The sequence below is a fragment of the Pseudorasbora parva genome, chromosome 17 (assembly GCF_024679245.1).
Source record: "Pseudorasbora parva isolate DD20220531a chromosome 17, ASM2467924v1, whole genome shotgun sequence".
Taxonomy (NCBI): domain Eukaryota; kingdom Metazoa; phylum Chordata; class Actinopteri; order Cypriniformes; family Gobionidae; genus Pseudorasbora; species Pseudorasbora parva.
This window is the reverse complement of record NC_090188.1, coordinates 36,178,992-36,202,652: the sequence shown is the minus strand read 5'-3', so window position 1 is coordinate 36,202,652 and position 23,661 is coordinate 36,178,992. Positions and strand designations below refer to the sequence as shown.

General features: G+C 38.8%; 1 protein-coding gene across 1 annotated transcript in view; it reads left to right on the top strand.

Annotated features, from left to right (window-relative positions):
• The window catches only part of LOC137045560 (zinc finger protein 721-like), a 78,587-nt gene that overhangs the window by 19,768 nt on the left and 35,158 nt on the right, over nucleotides 1-23,661 (top strand). The window contains exons 3-7 of the mRNA XM_067422267.1: nucleotides 6,011-6,124; nucleotides 8,003-8,727; nucleotides 10,194-10,254; nucleotides 13,853-13,957; nucleotides 14,142-15,000. Coding sequence (XP_067278368.1) covers nucleotides 6,011-6,124; nucleotides 8,003-8,727; nucleotides 10,194-10,254; nucleotides 13,853-13,957; nucleotides 14,142-15,000 — 1,864 coding nt within the window. The remainder of the gene's footprint in view (nucleotides 1-6,010; nucleotides 6,125-8,002; nucleotides 8,728-10,193; nucleotides 10,255-13,852; nucleotides 13,958-14,141; nucleotides 15,001-23,661) is intronic.

The window sequence follows — 23,661 nt, the reverse complement described above, 5'->3', positions numbered from 1 at the left end:
CAACAGGGAAAGATGTAGATTAGCTGATAGTGAGGTGAGACTTGCGTCTCCAGTGGTGTGTGAGGGACAGTTCAGATGTTCATTTCCTTTAAAGTCCATGTTCCTCATTTAGACATTTCGGCATCTACTAGTTTTTTTCAGCCTTACACAGGGGCTGTCGTCATTCATCTGGTTGTGCATTTTGTAAATGTCCTGCATTACATCAATAACAGGACAAATCAACACAAAGAGACATAGCTACTTGTATAGGTAGTCTATTTAAGTTTAAACATATTTGACAACGTATTACCTATTAAAAAAAACAAGTAAATCATAATTGAAGTTTTACAGCATATTAAACGCTCCGAGCAAGCTGTGCTGTGGTAAACATGGAACTAGAGCCCTGCACGGGACTGTTTTCTTCATCCCGCTCCCGCCCACGACCGCTGAATTTCTGACCATTACTGCCCGCTCCAGCAACGTATGTGTTACGCCCATTTCACACATACTCCGTCTGCAGTGCGTGTGCGGTGCATGTTGCGTTGCAGGATCCGTACGCCCTGTAGTGCTTTCACACATATGCTGCGTTTGCAGTCCGCAACTGATCCGCTGTTGCACACCACAAACACAGCATTTATTCATTATTTTGATTTAAAATCCAAAAGTTTTACAGAACATGCCTCGTCAGAATTCCAATTCTCTTTGTTTACTCTTTCATGGAAGTCAGGTTACGTAGCCTACATTTAAACATTTTAAATTAATTTATTCATATTTATATACTTTAGATTTAGCTCACACAAGTGGCAAAACATTTAAACATAGTTTGTAGCCTTAAATCACAAACATTTTAAATTAGAAACTTACAATAGTCTATTCAAAAACAGCCGACTCTCGTTTTTTCTTTCGTTTTTACACCCTTTTAAAATAAATCCTGCAGGTCAAAAAGAACTTTGCTTTTCACCTCTAAGAAAGTACGAATGCTATCCATTATGGCCATTTTTTTTTTAAGGTGTCGTTTTGTTGCTTTACTTGAGAAAAAAAGCCATGTGTTGACTTTGAAACAAGAGTATATTTTAAATGATATGCATCTGTGGTGAAATTACTAGATTTTCGCGTCAGTACATGTTTATTTTAATGCGAACAATGTTCTATCCCTTTAATGCAGCAAAAAATACTTGGTACGAAAACGATCCGTGCACTGCTGCAGACGCAACGCACCTGGAACGGACTGACGGACCGCATCCGCGTGCAGTGTGAAAGCTGTCATCCGTTAACATAGGTACTGAAAAAAATACGCAACGCACACGCAAAACTCTGAGAATTTATTCCCGCACAATAATAGAGATGCATTGATTTAGTGTCTTCTCCCGTCCCGCAGGGGGGAAAAAAAACGTATTTGTATTAATATTATTAAAGAGATTCATGGGGTTGTTTGTTTCGTTTCCCTGGCCTGCATGTAAAAAAAAAAAAAAAGTAGGGATGCACGATATTATCGGCACGACATCGGAATCGGCCGATAAACGCTTAAAATATAAAAATCGACATCGGCCGATATGATAACGTGTTGATATGCGCCTGCAATAACTCACGTGTGCAAGGAGTGCTACAGCGATAAGACCATGTCAGCACTGCGGTCCTTCTTCAAGTGAAAACAAGAAAATACATTGCATGTACAGTGATTTATATTGACTGTTTTTAAATGCTGCCTTGAATTTCTGAATGCACGTACAGAAGGACGTGACCGTCAGCAGCAGATTTGCCACGTTTTCACAACAAAACTAGCCCAAAACAAACCCAATCGCGTCTCCCCAGTCCCACTCTCTAGCGCGTGCGGCAGCCTCCACAGCAGCAGAAGCTCCTCCAGGTCCTAGTGCCCTCCAGCTAGACCGCTATATATTTATACATGTAGTGGGTGCGCTGTTGTTACAGTAATACAATGGAAAGTAGAATACACAAATAAATTGAAGTTACTTCTTGTTCTGAATAAACAAATCAGTAATGATGTCATAAATCACAAGCATGACACTTGTAAATTAAATACTTTTATATACAGTGTATTAATCTGTAATAAAATTTTACGAAATGGATGATGAAAAATAATCCAAGCTCTACAATAATTGTAGAATTAAAAGACAGCATCAATGGATGTCATGCCACCCCCACTTCATGTGCACAAACGTTAAATCCAAAAATACAATATTTAGGTTACAGCTGGATCTGGGGTGAAAAATTACTGACTTTATTATTGTTATTTTCAGAGCTTTTAATATACTCTTATCATAAAAAGAACTTTATTAACATTTATTTATCTTCAACAAGAATCCTTTTAGTAAGGATACCTCAGAAATCTGAAACCAGAATGAAAAAAAATAGTTTTTGCTCAAAATGGTGGTGTTTCCAAACAAAGGGAAAAAATAAACATACATCGGCATCGGTATCGGCATCGGCCAAAATGAGCTGAAACATATCGGATATCGGCAAAAATCCAATATCGTGCATCCCTAAAAAAAGGACAACACACAATACATTCAAATACAATTTCGTTTTTTTTTAATCAAAAACTTTGCATATAAAAATAGACTGCTGTGCAAAAAAATATATACATAATATGATAAACTAGGCTACATGAAAACTTTGAACGGGAGAACAGAGCAGATATATATATATATATATATATATATATATATATATATATATATATACATACATACATACATACATACATACATACATACATACATACACACACACACACACACACACACACACACACACACACACACACACACACACACACACACACACACACACACACACACACACACACACACACACACACACACACACGTACGTTTGTTTTTGTGAATTGTGGGGACATTCCATAGGCGTAATGGTTTTTATACTGTACAAACCGTACTTTCTATCCCCTTACACTGCCCCTATCCCTAAACCTACCCATCACAGGAAACATTCTGCATTTTTACTTTTTCAAAAAAACTCATCCTGTGTGATTTATAAGCATTTTGAAAAGTGGGGACATGGGGTAATGTCCTGATATGTCACCATTTTCTGTAATACCTATGTCATACACATGTTATTATACACATTTTTGTCCTGATATGTCACAAAAACAAGCACACACACACACACACACACACACACACACACACACACACACAGTGAGGAAAATAAGCTATTTTGCAAGGTCTCCCACTTGGAAATCATGGAGGGGTCTGAAATGGTCATCGTATGTCCACTGTGAGAGACATCTAAATAAAATAAAAAATCTAGAAATCAATGTTTGGTTAAATGTAAAATATCACTGCATAGTCTTCAATTTATGAATATAGATTAACCCTTAAAGTTATTCAGTCAAAAGCAGTGTGTTTTATTTTTATATATTTTTTTTTTTAATAAGAACCATAGACTCTAGAAAAGGAGAGACCACTTCCCCATTGATGAATATTTTCCAGATTTCCCTGTTTTCACTGTTATATGGTAGGGGGCTTATGACGCATCTCCTGAATGAGTACAGAATCTCCTGATCAAAACAAAGGAGAAGAAGAAACAGATGCATGCTCTCATATATAATTCTGCATAAATAAGGTTGAAAAATAATGCGATCATCAGCAATAAAACAGCAGCATCTAAATAAATAAAAAAATGGCTTTTATTGAAAGAGATGTCGCCCCAGGACGAGCTCTAGGTCTGAAGCTTTGATGTGTTGATGGACTCGATCTGTTACTCCATCTGTGTTTTGATCATCGTTCTGAATCCGATCTAGATACAACGTTTGTCTTTTTCTAAAAAACGTGATTTTTCTCTGCCTTTTTCATCAAACGTACCCACACATTCAAGTGTTGATTATTAAAGAATGTATGACGCTAGAATAAAGCTTAAGGTCTCTTCTTTCTTTTGATATATTTGCATGTTTTGATAATTCTGTGGGCTATGAAACTTGTGAAAAATACAACGCTGGAGGTGACTGGCATATTTCATGTTTACGTTAATTTTAAAAAACAGACTATGTTTATGATGATACTCAACAAGACCGGCATTTTGACAAATTTGAGTGAATATTTGCACGCTGTGAGATGTGTGGCGTGGGTGCGCATTGCTGTGACACGTGAGAACCAAACTGAGAGATACCTTGTCGTCTATGAACGCTTGAATATTTAAAGGGATCCTCCACCGCTTTTTCATAATAAACTATTTTATTCACAATTACAATTCCCGGAATGCTTCGCTGCCCTGTGAGGCCATTCCCAAAGCCACCTACTGGATTACTGTGGCTGAGTTGAAGACACCAATTAAAAACTGAACGTGTCTGTTAAATATAATGAGTAAGTCACCGCTCGAGTATCACAGCACTGAGCACTAACTGCAGGAGTGAGATAAATGAGCTGAGCTCTCGTGATGAGAGCTGAGGTAATCGTGACTAACACTCGCGGCATACATTCACAACGCGAGTTCAGTCTGGCGCGTTTCAGTTCATGCCTTTGCAAGCTTAACTTTCATAGAAATTCATTTGAGAAGTTAAAAGACTTGCACTGCTCACCATAGCTCCGTTTAAATGAGTGCCTGCAGCTGCGAGCTGAGCTCTCCCTGCGAGCTGAGTGTGATCTCCATCCCCCATGTGCGGGTTCAAAACATGCGGAAATGGCTCTCTCTGCTAGCTGTAGTCTTTAGCCTTATTCCAAACATACTCCTATGATGCAAATATCGTCAATTTCCATCATAGGAGGAATTTTTCCAGAAATAAAATGCATAAATCTCTTGTCTCAGGGGGATATGAGGGGGGGGGAGAGCACAATCATTTGAATATACCCAAGGGTTTCTACTGATACAAGGCCATATGCTAATCGCTGAAGTAACCCTTTAACTAAGACGAGTTGATGCATACCTCTCTTGTCTCTGTGTGTGCACTTAATCGTTATAATGCGCGGTGACATTTTGATAGCATTTAGCTTAGCCCACTAAGCCCAGTTCATTCATTAGGTACCAAACAGAGATCAAGTTAGAAGCGACCAAACGCCGCCATGTTTTTCCTATTTAAATACAGATACACGAATAGTTGAACGACCAAGTATGGTGACACAAAACGTTGCGCTTTCCTAAGCGGATTAAAAAGGAGAACTATAATGTATGTCGGAATAGCACTTCTGAGAGTACTTTGACTCGGCGCAGTAAAAAGTTATGCCTGAAAAATCCTCTCCTCCTATTGACGGAAATGAGAGAGGGGGGATTTTTCAGGCGTGACTTTTTACTGCGCCGAGTCAAAGTACTCTCAGAAGTGCTATTAGGCGTCCTATTTGTCGAGCTAAATGCTATCGGAATGTCACCGCGCGTCAGAGCTTAAGTGCACGCACTTAGACGAGAGGGGTATGTGTAAACTTGTTTTAGTTAAGGGAATAACATAGATTAAAATGAAAAGGCGGTATCACTTTAAATAGGCAAAGTTTACAAATGCACAAATTATCAACTTCAGTGAAGATGCAGCACTGGCTGAAGCGGGCAGGTGACAGTTCCATCAACTGGCCTGAGTGTCTTTCACGCTGGCCCTGGGCCATCGGGCATTCCTTCTTGTCGAGCCCTGTATGGGTTTTTAAATCTTCTTGCAGACACTCATTTTTGGTGCTGTTTAGTTGTACTTTAATTTATTTAGAATTATATGGGGTTTTTTTTATATTTGTAAATTCTGTAAAAGTTTATCTTTGTGCTTCTTACCCCGGTAAGGGCCAAGTTACCCCTCTTTTAAATACCCCTCAACTATATGAGCAAATGTTTCCATTTATTTCCTATAATAACCAATTGCCTGATGCATCATCAACCTGTATATGTTTACTTATTTATAAAGTGTTATAATTTAAAAGTAACTCAACAATGCTCTACTGTTAGAGTGAAACATTTACACCTGAATCATCTTCATCTTCTTCTTCTTCTTCTTCTTCATCTTCTTCTTCTTCTTCTTCATCTTCATCTTCTTCTTCTGTTTCTGTCATCTTCTTCTGTTTCTGTCATCTTCCCACAGGAGAAGCAAGCAGGAGGAATTGCTCCAGGAGAAACTACAGCCATACTATTGTAAAGATGGAGTATGAGGAAGAACCCTGCAGAATAAAAGAAGAAGGTGTAGAAGAACAGATAGGTTGGTGTTTTCCTTCATTCTCTTTAATATTTTAAGTATACATGCTAATGTATTAATTATACACCGATCAGGCATAAAATTATACTCCTATTACATTTCTAATATTGTATTGGTCCTCCTTTTGCTGCCAAAACAGCTCTGACCCGAGGTATGGACTCCACTAGACCCCTGAAGGTGTGCTGTGGTATCTGGCACCAAGATGTTAGCAGCACATCCTTCAAGTCCTTTAAGTTGTGAGGTGGGACCTCCAAGGATCAGAATTGTTTGTTCAGTACATCCCATAGATGCTAGCCTGACAAGCCAGACCCACATCAAGATTTTTGGTCTGGAAACTCACCATAGACAGGGCTCAATCCGAGGGGCGGGATAAATGGTTGTCTTTCAAACTCCCTCTGCACGCGATAGGATAGCGTTACAACCAACCAGAGCAACGAAGGTGAAACAGAGCTTGTTGATAGATTAAACATTCACCGTATCCGGTCGGCTAAACTCTGAACACATCTTCCCTTTTTAAGAATGACTTCAGTGCCGTTCTTTTCTCAGAGAAAAGCTCAACTCCAAGTCTACCAGAATCGCAGTCAAAGCTGATTCGAAAGACCGCCACCATTCGCCAGTTTCTGTGTTTACTAGAAGCACGCAAGCGCATCTCGGCCGTCGTCATTATGGCACCGCCCGCCGACTCTATACACGATGTGATTGGCCCGTCCAGAGTGAGGGGAATACAGCTCAGAAGGGTATTGAGAGTTCCTAGACGACACTTGCGGGCAGATTAAATTTGCTGCCGCTAGGATGCGTCTAGATTTCTAGGCTACATAGATCCTTGATTGGATTAAGATCTGGGGAATTTGGAGCCCAAGTCACAAACTCATTGTTGTGCTCCTCAAGCCATTCCTAAACCATTTTTGCTTTGTGGCAGGAGCATTATCTGCTGAAAGAGCCACAGCCACCAGAGAATAATGTTTCCATGAAAGGATGAACATAGTCTGCAGCAATGCTTAGGTAGGTGGTACATGTTAAAGTCACATTGACATGGATGGCAGGATCCAAGGTTTCCCAGCAGAACATTGCCCAAAGCATCACACTGCCTCCGACGGCTTGCCTTCTTCTCATAGTGCATCCTGGTGCCATGTGTTCCCGGCCATCCATGTGATGTATAAAAAAAAAACATGATTCATCAGACAAGGCCACCTTCTTCCATTGCTCTTTGGTTCAGGTCAGATGCTCTCATGCCCAATGTTTATTACTTTTAGTGATAGACCATGGTCAGCATGGGCACCATGACTGGTCTGTGGCTATGCAGCCCCATACGCAACAAGCTGTGATGCACTGTATTCTGACACCTTTTTATTAGAACCAGCATTAACTTCTTCAGCAATTTGAGCTACAGTAGCTCGTCTGCTTGATCGGACCACGTGGGCCAGCCTTCACTCCACACGTGCATCAATGAGCCTTGGCTGCCCATGACCCTGTCACCGGTTCACCACTGTTCCTTCCTTGGACCACTTTTGATAGATACTGACCACTGCAGACCAGGAACACCCCACAAGAGCTGCAGCTTTGGAGGTGCTCTGACCCAGTCGTCTAGCATCAAAATTTGGACCTTTTCAAACTCACTCAAATCCTTATACTTGCCCATTTTTCCTGCTTCTAACACATCAACTCTATGGAAAAAATGTCTAATATGCCTAATATATCCCACCCCCTAACAGGTGTCATGAGTAAAGAGATAATCAGTGTTATTCACTTCACCTGATCGGTGTATATAATAATTTAATAGCATTAATCATTAACTAATTTCATTACTACTAAAGTGTTATCCTATTTCATTTTGTTTCTAATTTGTCCTCCTTTAATTGAACTATGGCAATTTAATTTTAGATCCTAGGGATGTGAATGTTTTGAAACATGAGTTTCAAAGACCTAATTTTCCACAAGAAGATGGAAACATCATTTCAGAGACTGAAAAGAATTTCACACAGAAAAGTACTGGAGAATCTGGAGTCAAAGGATCTTTCACCTGCTCTGAGTGTGGAAAGAGTTTCACAGATAAATCAAAACTTAACAGACACATGAGAATTCACACGGGAGAAAAACCGTTTACCTGCTCTCAGTGTGGAAAGAGTTTTGCTTATAAAAGTATTCTTGAAGATCATCTGCGCTGTCACTCTGGAGTGAGATCATTCAGCTGTGATCAGTGTGAGAAAACATTTGTTTTTGAATCAAACCTAAGAGCACACCTTAAAGTCCATACTGGTGTGAAGCCTCACTTTTGTTCGTTCTGTGGAAAGAGTTTCTCACTACTGAAATATTTAAAAGATCATGAGCGTATTCATACTGGTGTGAGACCTTATGTGTGCTTTGACTGTGGGAAGAGCTTTAGTACATCCAGTGCCTTAAAAACACACCAGAGAACTCATACTGGAGAGAAACCGCACAAGTGCTCACACTGTGGAAGGAGTTTTGCTCGGTCAGATTCCTTGAAAGATCATGAGAGAGTTCATACTGGAGAGAAGCCGCACCAGTGCTCTTCATGTGGGAAGAGTTTCATCCAATCATCTAGTCTACAATATCACAAGAAAAGGAGTTGCCTGAAGTTTCCTAAATAAACAAAAGTCAATGTTCAGATCCAGCACTTTCATGTAAATTGTTTGATATTCTGATAAAGCAAAATCTTTCTTGCAACATAGCGACATCAACTGAGAGAGAAATTTGTGAAATTACATAGAGGAACGAGGGGATAACTGTTTATTTTGTTTATGTTTGGGAGTAAATATAGTGAAACTGATTCTCTCCATCCATATTCTGTACAAATTCAGTTTGCATTAGTATTAAAGGGCACCTATTGTGCAAAAGGCACTTTTACATGGTTTTTGAACATAAATGTGTGTTGGCCTGGCCTGGCCTTCCGCTCAATTTTCATTTTCCTTCAGTACGTCGTCTGTGTTTGCGGTATGTTCGCTAATTTTCTCTGGCCTAATTTTAACCGGTCCAGTCAGCAAACAGAGGGAGTGGCTGCGAACGATGACATTTATGTTGTGCACGAGTTTGAGTTGTAGTGCAGATATGACGGCTGACAAAAATGCAAGCGAAGCCAATGTGGCGACGCTGCTGAATGTCCAGAAGTTAAAGCTGGAGCAAGAACAATCTTTGCTGAGATTTGTTGGTGGCCATAATGTTGTGGCCCTCCTCTCCACGGGGTTTGGGAAAAGTTAGATTTTCCGGCTCGCTCCGTTAGTGGTGAAGGAGTTGACTAAATTGAACGCATGACATGCATCACGGCCAAGCATTAACAATTGGTTATGGCCGATCCTGAGTGGCACTGGGCAGATCCAATAGTTTTAAACTTCAACAGAGTACCCACCTTCAAGGACGTTAACTCTTGTCGATGGAGAGTGGCCAGACTCTCTGTACAAATTAAATGTATGAGAGTCTGGTAGGACCCGGCTAGTAAACAACCATCATATAATGATAAAAGTCAACTCAGTGTTTTTTTTTACTCCATAAATTATTACCAGTGTCTCAGAACAAGCAGATTATTGGCAATGTGGTGTCACTTTTTACAGTCCCCGCACAAAGTTTGACTGACACTGCCATTTTAGCATAGACCCGTCCTGAGTGAGCTGTACACAATCCGCCATTGTTTCGATGCCGGACCAGGTATTGACAAGTATGTCTCCTAAGCGATTGAGGTGTTCTGTTGTGGGATGTAAGAATGGACATAGCAGATTTAATTTACTCCTGAAATTAGAGCGTTTAAAGACAGTAGATTATTCTTGTTTTTTAAGGGAATGCGCCTCCTAATCTACCTTTGCGCAAATCATTTTATGACCGACTGCTTTGTGATTGAGGGTCAATACAAAGCAGGGTTTGCAAAAAAGTTGAAGGATGGATCTGTACCAACTCTTGATAATACTGTCATAATAATAAATGTCATAAAACGCTTCAGTAAAGTTTTGGCCATTATTTGGACAGGTCTGCTACGACAGGCTTATACTAATAGTGGATAAAAGCAAGATGACAACATAAGTTATAACAGTAATTAAACTATTCCTGTTCTGTCTCCTTGCAGAACATATTCTCTGGCTCTGTAGGCATTATTGTTCAACTCCGGTATGAACTGAACACCATTGGTACAGTTTTGACAGTTTTGTCTTAAGATTGTCCTGGAACTAGAGTATGAGCCTTTGAAGCTCCGCCCTTTTCTAGAAAGGACACGGCTCATTTGCATTTAAAGTGAAACACTAATAACTTTAATTTATAATAATAATAATTTTGCTCATACTCCCAAATGTGGCAATTATCTTTGCTATAGAAAATAAGTGTGGATTATTTTGAGCTAAAATACACACTCTGGGGACATCAGAGACTTATTTTACATCCAGTAAAAAAAATAATAGGGATTAATAGGTGCCTTTTAATGTTATTCATTTGTTAAAAAGAATAAAGGAACAAAACTTGTACTTTGAGTGGCTAAAGTCATGAGCAGTTTTTTAACAAAGTAATAAAAAAGGTTTCAACAATAAGTAATATCACAAGCGCAACGAGAATCACACAAATATTTTGTCCCAAGTGCAAATGTGATCCTAATTATTGTTAATTATCTTAAAATATTACCTATAAAGCCACAGCAGCACTGTTGTTCATCTCAGAGCAACACACCGCCATCTGCCACTGTGGTGTTTCGTTTCTGAATTAATCCACATCTTGATAGAATCAATCGCGTGATTGTCTCGGTTATATATGTATTCCCTGAAGGAAGGGAACAGAGACGTTACGTCAATGACTGACAAAATGGGGGTTTCGCTTAAAAGCCATTTGCCTTTGAGATCTACAAAACAAGCCAATGGCATGAAAATGCTATGGGTCAGTGGAATTTGCATTGCGCAACTCTGCCCCACCTCGTGGGTATAAAAGGAGGCAAGGTGCAATCTCGTATTATGTTACCTGCTGAGGAGCCAAGGCTGGTTAATATACAGTGAGGTAAAAAAGTATTTAGTCAGCCACTAATTGTGCAAGTTCTCCCACTTAAAAATATGAGGGAGAGATGCCTATAATTTTCATCATAGATACACTTAAACTAGGAGAGACAGAATGAGAGAAAATAAAGCAATGTTGTTGTCGTATTGGTTGTAATTTGAATTTTTTGCTTATTTTTAAAAACAAAGATACATGTGAGGAAAATAAGTATTTGAAAACCCTGCGAATTTTTTTTTTTTTCCAAGTTCGCCCACTTGGAAATCATGGAGGGGTCTGAAATTGTCATCGTAGGTGCATGTCCACTTTGAGAAACATAATCTAAATTTTAAAAAAATCCAGAATTCACAATATATATATTTTTTTAACTATTTATTTGTATGATACAGCTCGAAGTAAGTATTTGAACACCTGTCTATCAGCTAGAAATCTGACCCTCAAAGACCTGTTAGTCTCCCTTTAAAATGTCCACCTCCATTTATTATCCTAAATTAGATACACCTGTTTGAGGTCGTTACCTGCATAAAGACACCTCTCCACCCCATACAATCAGTAAGAATCCAACTACTAACATGGCCAAAACAAAAGAGCTGTCCAAAGACACTAGAGACAAAATTGTACATCTCCACAAGGCTGGAAAGGGCTACGGGGAAATTGCCAAGCAGCTTGGTGAAAAAAAAGGTCCAATGTTGGAGCAATCATTAGAAAATGGAAGAAGCTAAACATGACTGTCAGTCTCCCTCGGACTGGGGCTCCTTGCAAGATCTCACCTCGTGGGGTCTAAATGATCCTAAGAAAGGTGAGAAATCAGCCCAGAACTACACAGGAGGAGCTGGTCAATGACCTGAAAAGAGCTGGGACCACCATTTCCAAGGTTACTGTTGGTAATACACTAAGACGTCGTGGTTTGAAATCATACATGGCACGGAAGGTTTCCTTGCTTAAACCAGCACATGTCAAGGCCCATCTTAAGTTTGCCAATGACCATTTGGATGATCCAGAGGGGTCATGGGAGAAAGTCATGTGGTCAGATGAGACCAAAATATAACTTTGGGTCATAATTCCACTAAACGTGTTTGGAGGAAGAAGAATGATGAGAACCATCCCAAGAACACCATCCCTACTGTGAATCATGGGAGTGGTAACATCATGCTTTGGGGGTGTTTTTCTGCACATGGGACAGGGCGACTGCACTATATTCAGGAGATGATGACCGGGACTATGTATTGCAAGATTTTGGGGAACAACCTCCTTCCCTCAGTTAGAGCATTGAAGATGGGTTGAGGCTGGGTCTTCCAACATGACAATGACCCGAAGCACACAGCCAGGATAACCAAGGAGTGGCTCTGTAAGAAGCATATCAAGGTTCTGCCGCGGCCTAGCCAGTCTACAGACCTAAACCCATTAGAGAATCTTTGGAGGGAGCTCAAACTCCATGTTAATCAGCAACAGGCCAGAAACCTGACTGATCTAGAGAAGGTTTGTGTGGAGGAGTGGGCCAAAATCCCTCCTGCCGTATGTGCAAACCTGGTAAAAACTACAGGAAACGTTTGACCTCTGTAATTGCAAACAAAAGCAACTGTACCAAATAATTAACATTGATTTTCTCATGTTCAAATAATTATTTGCAGCTGTATCATACACATAAATAGTTAAAAAAATCATACATTGTGATTTGTGGATTTTGTTTTATTTTTTTAATTATGTCTCACAGTGGACATGCACCTACGATGACAATTTCAGACTCCTCCATGATTTCTAAGTGGGAGAACTTGTAAAATAGTAGGGTGTTCACATACTTATTTTCCTCACTGTACATTAAAAAAATCTATATTATAATTGTAAAATTACATTAAAAAATATTGAATTAGTTCTATCATGAAATAAGATTTTGGTCATCCCAACGATAACATGATTGATCTCTGTAAGGATGTTCACACTGGTATGTAGTTATTTTAGCAAAAAGAGGAGGGAATGGTCAAAAACCAGGGCAGGAACATGCTGGCCAAGTGAATTTGTAGTAAAAATAAATAAAACAATGAATAATAAGTTCTGTAGTCATATTATTCAATTATTTTTACTGGATTTTTTTCAACTGTGGTGTCGATTTAGTATCACTATCAAGGTATTTTAGTCTGGTATCGTATCAAACTCAATTGTGGTATCGTGACAACACTAGTATGTATATGTATGTGTGTGTTTGTGTTTATAACTAGCCTACATGCTATTTAACTGCTATTATTTTAGTGACCCAGGTTTACTTAATTACTAGTTTATTACTATTTAGTTATTAGTAGGTTAAGTTTGTAACAATTTCAAGTGCACTCAGTCATTAGTTAATATTGTTAGCTTAATTAAACATTATATGTTGTAAACTAGTTTAGATTGAATATCCAGATTTACTTTCTATTTAAATACTATACAGTCGTTGTCTATTTTCTGTTCTAACTGAACTTATTTCTGTCATTTGCTTTGTGTATTTAAATGTGTACATTTATATTATTATTTTTATCTATTTTTCATTTGAACTCAATAGACATGAAATATTTTGTTTAATATATTGTGTCCTGCTTTATCAACAAAATAAATCTATTGTTTCTAAATGATAATTAGAGCAAATAATTGTCGTGATTGTAAGTGTGATTATCATCTGCTAAATGAGCAGCGACCAATTCACACCTTCAGTCAGTAAAGCCACTCCCACAAGCCATTCATTAGAGTTTAAATGCTGGGAATATTCCCATCTTCCCACAGGAGAGGCAGCAGCAAGCAGGAGGAATTACTACTGGCATATTGAAAAGATGGACTTTAAGGAAGAACCCTGCAGAATAAAATATGAAGAGACAGAGCAACAAATAGGTTGGTCTTTTATTTTATTTTCAATAATGAGAAAGGATGAAGGGTCACTTGGATGAAACTGACAGATCAATACATCTAAAACTAGTCACTAGATTCAGTACTAAACTAGATTTGTGCTAAATTAAGAATGGACTTTATTTCTTCATGTTTCTCATTTGTCCTCTTAATTTATTGTTGATTTTAGACCTGAAGGATGTGAATAAAGACAAACAGCATCATTTCACAAATGAAGATAAAGAACTGACATATAAAAATGAAGACCAACATCAGTTTCAAAAACCTTGTCATGTCAAAAAAGAAGATGGAGATGAAGTCATTTCAAAGGCTGAAGAGAATTTGACACAGAAACGATCTAGAGTCAAAGGATCTTTATCCTGCTCTGAGTGTGGGAGGAGAGTCAGACAAAAATCAGACCTTAAGATACACATGAGGATTCACACTGGAGAAAAACCGTTCACATGCTCTCAGTGTGGAAAGAGTTTCTCTCAGAAAAGGACTCTTAATGATCATATGCGCTGTCACTCTGGAGTAAGATCATTCAGCTGTAATCAGTGTGAGAAAACATTTTTTGTGGCATCTTGCTTAAGACAACACCATAAAGTTCATTCTGGTGTGAAATCTCATGTTTGCTCTTTTTGTGGGAAAAAATTTGCATATGGGAGCTCTTTAAAAGATCATGAGCGTATTCATACTGGTGCGAGACCGTATGTGTGCTTTGACTGTGGGAAAAACTTCAGTACCTCTAGTGCGTTAAGAACACACCAGAGAACTCATACTGGAGAGAAACCGTACAAGTGCTCACACTGTGGAATGAGTTTCACTCAGTCAGGACACCTGAAAGATCATGAGAGAGTTCATACTGGAGAGAAGCCACACCAGTGCTCTTTATGTGGGAAGAGTTTCTCTCATCCAGGAAACCTGAAATATCATCAGAGAGTTCATACTGGAGAGAGGCCGCACCAGTGCTCTTTATGTGGGAAAAGTTTTAGCCAATCATCTCGTCTACAAACTCATAAGAAAAAACATTGCCAGAAGGTATCTGAGTCTCAAAATGATTAATAAATTCACAATTATTCATGAACTTGATAAATGTTGCAGACATGTTTTACTATCCACAAACAAATGCCTTTCAACTTGAGTGTGCAAAATACAGAATAAAGGTCACCACTGCTAAGTAATGTTCCGGCCATTCGCCCTTCCGTGGTAGTGTGAAAAATGCCAAGATGCGTACGCAACGTCTGACGAGCCTTTGACCTGCTGAGGCACTTTCAACACTTTTTCCATAAACTGAATAAGGAAGGCGATCGGTCGAAACTTTATAAAGTTTTAAATATGGGTATTTTTCTTACACAAACGCATCAATTCACTTCCAAAGGCATTTATTAACCTCCCGGAGCTGTGCGAAGCAGGTTATTTGAAGGACTGATGCATTTTTTATGGACTTCAAAAACAACAATCCCTGCCATAATAAAGCTTGGATTAGTTAGGACTTTTTAATGTAACTCAATAGGAATGGGATAGCTAATATATGTGCATATAAACAGATGAGCTCAGAATACAATTTTACATTAAAGCCTTTTCCTACAAACCTGTTATAAAGAAAACTCTCATCCTGGCTTCCTGTAGTAAAACAGTGATATTAAAAGACATCTCCCATAGAGCCTTATATAAAAGAAAATGCTTATTGTGGCTTAATGCAACAAGACGTGAGTAGGATATACACTTTATTGAACATAAATATGCTATATTGCATATTAAGCATGTTTATTTTTAATTTAATTTATTGTTAATTTGTTCAAAAAGAACTTCAAGTTTTGATTCGTCTGACTACAGAGCAGTATTCCACTTTGCCACAGTCCATGTTAAATTAGCCTTGGCCCAGAGAAAACAACTGCGCTTCTGGATCATATTTAGACATGGCTTCTTTTTTGACCTATAGAGTTTTAGCCGGCAACGGCGAATGGCACGGTGGATTGTGTTCAACGACAATGTTTTCTGGAAGTATTCCTGAGCCCATGTTGTGATATCATTACAGTGGCATTCCTGTATGTGAAGCAGTGCCGTCTAAGGGCCCGAAGATCACGGGCATCCAGTATGGTTTTCTGGCCTTGACTCTTGAACACAGAGATTGTTTCAGATTCTCTGAATCTTTGGATGATATTTATGCATTGTAGATGATGATAACCTCTTTGCAATTTTTCTCTGAGAAATTCTTTTCTGATATTGCTCCTCTATTTTTTGCCGCAGCAAAGGAATTGGTGATCCTCTGCCCATCTTGATTTCTGAGAGACACCGCCACTCTAAGAGGCTCTATTTATACCCAATCATGTTGCCAATTGAACTAATAAGTTGCAAATTGGTCCTCCAGCTGTTCCTTATATGTACATTTTACTTTTCCGGCCTCTTATTGCTACCTGTCCCAACCTTTTTAGAATGTGAAGCGCTCATTGAATCCAAAATTACCCAATATTTGGCATGACATTTCAAAATGTCTCACTTTCAACATTTGATATGTTCTAATCTAAATTCTATTTTGAATACAATATACATTTATGAGATTTGTAAATGATTGCATTCCTATTTTATTCACAATTTGTACAGTGCCAACTTTTTTTGAATCGGGTTTGTACATGAATTATTAGCACCAGTCGGTTTCACTGGTAGTTGTTTATTAGTTTTTGGTGCGGCAATGGCTCAGTGGTTCATGTAGGTTGTCTACAAACTGAAAGGTTGGTGGTTCAATCCTTGGTTCCACCTGACCAAATGTCGAGGTGTCAGCAAGACACCCAACCCTAGCTTCTCCCGACGAGCTGAAGGGTGCCTTACATCGCCGTTGGTGTATGAATGGGTGAGTGTGGGGCAAAATGTAAAGCGCTTTGGATGGCCATATGGTCTATGGAAAGCGCTATATAAATGCAGTCCATTGTTTATGTGTGAGTTGTGAAATGAAAAAATTCTCAAAAAAAATAGTCTTGTATTTTCTTCAGGATTCTCCCTCTCGTTGCTCTCTGCTGTCACTATAATTAGCCCTGGCGCTTCACTAATGTGAGAACACAGTTATATAGCAACCAATAGAGAGGATTGTTGCTGTATTTTTATTTTTACTTTTACATTTATTTTTTATTTTGACGCTCACCTATGTGATTTACTGTAACTACGTGTTTGCCCTATGTGAGCCCTGTCTTGTTTTAATTTAGTTTTTGTTTTTCTACTGATTTGAATATTTGTTTTTTAGATTTTGTTTAATCATTGTCATTTGTTACATGAATAAAATGTGCAACTTTCTAATTGCGATTTGTCAGTTTAATTATGTTTGGAATTAGGCGTGTAACGGTACACAAAACTGATGGTTCGGGATGTACCTTGGTTTCTAAGTCACAGTTCTGTGCAGGTTCGGTTCAGCAGGGGAGAGAAAACTATATATATATAATATATTATTTTTTTTATTTTTTTAGGTGCCCTGCCACATATATTTCATTACTTTTGTGGTAATGTCTGAAGTTCTACCATTAACTTTGTAACATTTTTTTGTGCCTTGGTTACCTTGTTTCAAGCCATTCTAGCATAGAAAGCCTGCAGGAAGACTCAGCTTGATTTGCGCCAATTCTCATTAATATTCAACCAGCTAAGCTTGGCTTGCTCAGGTGGGGACACAACATTTTCAACTACCTATTCGGTAACGCTTTAGATTACGGCCCGGAAAGTTCTGCATAATTTAATTGAAATTACAGCATAACTTTTGGTAAGGGTAATGTGTAGGTATAAGGGAACAATATGTAATATTCAGGGAATAAAGGGTTACTATCAGGAAAAATAACATTATTTATACTGTAAGTATTTTTTAATTAAGGGGTAATTATCCGTGTAGTTACGGGGTAAGTATAAATGTGCGGGCTGTGAATTAAAGTGGCTCTTGTTCCCCTCTTGTTTCATGTAGTTATAGAGTAAGTACAATAAAAACACATACACAATCGGATATCACTCATAAATATTTATTTGAAAAACAACTTAATTCAAAACAGATTTATAAAAAAAAAAAATTAAAATAAACGTTTCATTTCAAATGATAACGTCCTGACAGAAAGAGACACGTTTTGTCCCTGTCTCTTTCTTTTATTTTCTTGTTCCTCCTCTTCATTTTCGTTTCCATTGATGGATGTTAGGATGAATCCCATGTCTTTTGACATTTTTTATTATTATTAAAAGAAAAAGTAGTACACCAAGAAATGCTGTCATAATTTATTAATCGTTTCATATCAGCTGTTACCTCTGCGTACATGAGACGCTTCAAGCTATCATGACGTTCTCATGCAGGTTTCATCTGAACCGCGAGAACGGACATCTCTTGTATTTTATTCTTGTTTGTTTCTAATTGCTATTATCATATATTATGTTATTGTTTGTATACTGTTGTGAGCATTAAAAAAAAAAAGGTTTTCAGTGTGCGAATGCTTGAAGCTTGACGCTTCAAATTACGTTAAGCGTAAAATCAACCCTTGCATGCACACCAAGCGGCAACCTCCCGCGATCTCTCTTGAAGCCAATACGGAAGTAATGTAAACTGTAATTCTTTAACTGGCCACTAGGGACAGGCTCCAGAAGGGAGCAGAATCTCATTGAGCCCCATGTTAAAATTCTCAACTTTACAGCAGAAAAAAACATGTTTACAGCCTGGTACAAATTGTGGTTTTGTTTCAAACTGTCAGTATGAATTCACCTTTAAACAGTAGTTTACTAGACTGGGTTATCCCAGCCCGATCTACCGGCGATTTTATTTCGCCCTGCAGCTGAGGCTGGAAACCTGCACATATTTTTGTCCTGCTTGCGTTACAAATTTGCAGGATCCAATCACAAACCAGCGATGGATCGTTGATCTGATTGGTTGAAGGACTATCCAAGTGTCATCTGAACTACTCCCGTTGATCACACCTCTTGTGCAGTAGAAAATACAGAGCATTTTCTCCAGACCAGTGTTCAAATTTACAACATGAACATACACGCCACTTTCTAAAGCCAAGTGGCGTGTTATCTGTACGCATTTTGAGCTATCCGCGTGTATGTTTACACCGTGTGATTTCGCGTGTATGTCTACACCATGTGATTCCGAATGAATATTTATAGCCTAATTTTATATTTTGGAGCAACTAACTACACTGCTACCCCAAACCTACCCACTCTCAACAATATAAAACACATAACAGGCAAATAAATCTACAGTCACGTATTTATTGCAAAAATGGACCAAAAAACTGTATAAAAGTATTAACTCATGTTGCATTCCAAGTCTTCTGAAGTCATACGATATCTTCATGTGAAGAACAGAGTTGATCTCAGTGTTTAATCGTTGAAATGATGATCGCGCCCCTTTGTGAACAGAACACAAACGCACACGTTCATATTTCTGATTCAAATGATACAAACGACACGACAAGTTTAGAATGACGCGATCGGTCACGAGACACACAAGAGCCAATGCTGTCAAAGCTAACATGACGTTTGTTCCGGCGGCAATATTTGAAATGTATTATTAATCTTTGGCGGATGGACTCGACGTTACTGATTGCCTTTGGGGATTTTCTTCACACAAATCAATCGTTTGGCCTCGGACACTTGGAATATTTGTACTTTCTGAATAAATTGTGCCTGCAGTCATATCTGCCTGTTATCCTGTTTTTTATAATACACAAATTGGTAGGTTTAGGGAAGAGTTTGAGTTACGCATTCAAAATGTGTCTGAATATGTGTGCGTGTAAGGTAAATGGATTTATAAACATACTAAATTATGTTTTTTTGAAAATGTAAAAATGCAGATTGTTTCTTGTGATGGTTTAGGGGCTGTGTGTGTGTGTGTGTGTGTGTGTGATGGGTAGGTTTAGGGTAGGGGCAGTGTAGGGAGATAGAATGAAACGGCGTTGATAAACACGCTAAAAAGCGATTGTGCATCTTGATAGCACGCCAAAATGGCAAACGAATTGGCGTGTCATGCATACACCATTTCATGAGATGAGTCTGAAATTTAAAAGATTAAGCTTGGTCTGGACAAGTGGTTTACTGAACATTTGTGTCTGTCCTTAAATTAATTCAGTTGTAACTAAAAGTACCTTAAAGATAAAAAATAAAAAAACTATTTCTCTTTGCTAATGCTGTGAACTACTGTATATAGCCCTTACTTTCACATTACTAATATTATTAATATAATATTAAAGGTTAACAACAGAGCCCAAACTATTAGCCTAAATTCAGTTGTTTACTTTACTTTACATTTACTTTATTTTATATAATAATCAACCCTCAAATATATGGGTGTAACAATATTTAAACCAAACCAGAAAACATGATTCACCCACGCTTCGAACCGCAATACTCTCATGTCAAAATGAGCGTGCTCCACCCCCTGCTGCCCCAGCCCAGCTCTTTTACTTCACGTAAATCATCCTAGTGTGATTAGTCCTTAACAATGTCATTCAAATTAATAGATGCCAATCCAATCACTCTGACAGTATTGCCCATACCGTCACATTATCTTAGAGACAAATGCGCTGGTGTGCCCTGAGCTTGTCATGCTAAATGGTCAGGAAGCACATAAAGACAAAAGACTAATGTATCATAATGTAGGACACCTGGGCTAATTAACATAATCTTCTTAGAATGTCGTCAGTCTTTACCTCAAAAATATATATATATGTTCATAACGTTTTTAATTACATTGGAACGTAAAGATAACATTTTATAAATTTATCATCCCAAAATAGAACTATATTAAAGGGGGGGTGAAACACTCAGTTTCAGTCAGTGTCATGTCAATCTTGAGTACCTATAGAGTAGCATTGCATCCTGCATATCTCCAAAAAGTCTTTATTTTTTTTATAATTATATAAGAAAGATATATGACGTGTGCGCGCCGCTGCTATTGTGTTGAGTGCGTCGTAAAGCTGTGTCATCCCTAACAGCGGGAAAAAACTTTATTCAAAATAAAAATATGGCTTTTAATCAGATACAGCCATACATCTATGATCCGGAATCAGACCCAGAGGCTGCAGTTGAACAGGAGCAGCAGCAAAAACGACTAGAGCAGGACGTCTCTATGTGGTACAAGTTATACACTAACTATATAATATGCTTAGCGGCTTGTGTTATTTACATATTTATACTTGAATTATATCGTCGTATTTTTGTCTTTGAAGGTGTACATGTGGGAAGTGCAGTTGTGCACGTGTGTGTGTGTGTTTACGCGTGGTTTGTGTAGACGTTAGTAAGCGGACTGGTTTTGCACGGCAGGTTAAGTTAGTGTTTACATAGAAAGACATGGAATAGTAGCGCATTTGAATGAAGAAGTGCGCTTATTTAGTTCAACATATTTCCCCACTCTTTGTGTATTGTTGTTTGGAGTGCTTTTACAATACACAAACATAAAGTTACACATATAGTGGCCAGCTAAACAAATGTACACGCACTACACATCGCTTGCTCCATTGATCAATTAACTATACGTGATCATGTTTGGGCTACTTGATGAGCATAGGCAAAAACACAGACATTTGAATCAGTCTTACTCACAGCCTGCGGTTCTAACGTTGGGACCTTTATCGTTGGGACTGCTCCATCCTTCAGCATTAGGCGATCGGAAAATCCGGCGTCGAGCTGGGCCTTGTTTATGAAACAGTCTGCACCGAAATGCAGCGAACAGATATAAACATTTGCGCAACTCAGTTGCTGATCTGGAAAAGCAAATTCCATCCACTGTTGCCTTACCGCAGGGTTTTTGGGGAATCTGTGCAGGACTGTCTTGGTCTGGCAACCAAAAACGCACTTTTTTGGTGACATTGTTAATTGTGCACATCACCTGTGCAGCGCATCCTACAAGCCAGCGCTTTGATGGGCGTAGGCTGTTACTTTCGCTCTCTCCCTCTCTCTCTCTCTCTCTCACGCTCTTCCGGTAGAATTGTCCGTAAGGCCCATACAAGGGAATTCCGCCCCCATTAACGTCTAGTGGACGCATGATCGCAAAAACTTGCCGAAACTTATGACTAACCGGAAGTAGTATTTTTGACAAAGAAATACTCCCATCCAACGTCCACCTTAACTTTTGAAACTTTGTCCATGTGTAGTATGGGATTCCATGTCTTTAACAGTGTAAAAAGATCAGTATGCATGAAACAGCATTTCACCCCCCCTATAAATACAAAATGATTTCCTGTAGCTCAACCAGTAGAGCATGGCGCTAGCAACGCCAAGGTCATGGGTTCGATTCCCAGGGAAAGCAAGAACTGACAATAATGTAAAAAAGTGTACCTTGAATGCAATGTAAGTCGCTTTGGATAAAAGCGTCTGCCAAATGCATAAATGTAAAAATGTAAATGATTATGTATAGTGCAATTAAGCAAAAATCTAGACCAAGCTGTCATGATCCTGGGCTTCCCCTTTTCTCTGTCTCCCTCTTGTGGTAACACACTCGCTCGCACACTCACTCACACATTGGCCCTCATTTATCAATCTTGAATAGAAACGGGTATATATGTTGGCGTAAGATTATGCTTATGCTCCTCTCACCGCCTCTAGGAATTGTTTTTCTGCACATTTTCGCACTAACTGAAAACGTGCGTACACCACCTCCTGAGCTGGAGTACGCCAACGTCCATATTGATAAATCTCAAAGTCACAGTGGTTTTGGGTGTACTCTGGAAATTTGGTGTACGCACTTTTGATAAATGAGGGCCATTGTTTCCCCTTTCGGTCCCATCTCCTCACCTGTTCCCTTATTCCCTTTCATTATTTCCTTTTCTTCTACCCTGTCTTGTTGTCGGATTATTCTATGATATACTCTATATATTCGGATATATTCTATTATACTACTCGGCATTGGCTCAGTGGTTCATGTAGGTTGGCTACAAACCGGAAGGTTGGTGGTTCGATCCCTGGATCCACCTGACCAAGTGTGGAGGTGTCCATGAGCAAGACACCAGCTGCTCCCGATGAGCTGGATGGCGCCTTGCATGGCTGACACCGCAGTCGGTGTGTGAATGGGTGAAAGTGAGGCAATATGTAAAGCGCTTTGGATGGCCATAGGTCTGTTAAAAGTGCTATATAAATGCAGTCCATTTATACTACCATCAGACAGTGAATTATCCAGCTGTGTCTGTTTGCAGAGTACCTGGTCAGCGGCTCCCTCTCTGCTGCCAACTGATATAATTTCTTTCCACTTTTTACTATTTCTCGCATGGCACACCGCAAGAGAATCAATCGACCAGCTTTATTTGTTTAGGGATGACAGGCCTACCAGGCTCACAGAGTTTCATGCATTGCTTGCACTGCACATGGTGCTGCTTGAGGTAATGAAAGAGATTAGTGGCTCTACCTCCCAGCTATTATATTCGGTTATATGAAAATCAAACCACCCCCATATTACAGATTGTGTGATCCTTTTGGAGACAATTTTATCTTACCCTCCCATGATATCATATCGTCAACTTTTCTGTCCATTCAGTGACCACCATCCAATCAAGTGTCGGCTACGGAAATAGGGGAGAGCTGGGCACAACCTAACACGGGGTTAATTGTAGCACACGTTTTAAAACTTTCCAACCATACAAACATAACAAAATTTAGTGCATTTACTAGTTTCCCTTTCAACACTATATTGATAAAAAAAAATTGCTCCAAAGTTAAAAAATCTTTAGACGATATCACTGAACAAATGTTTAACC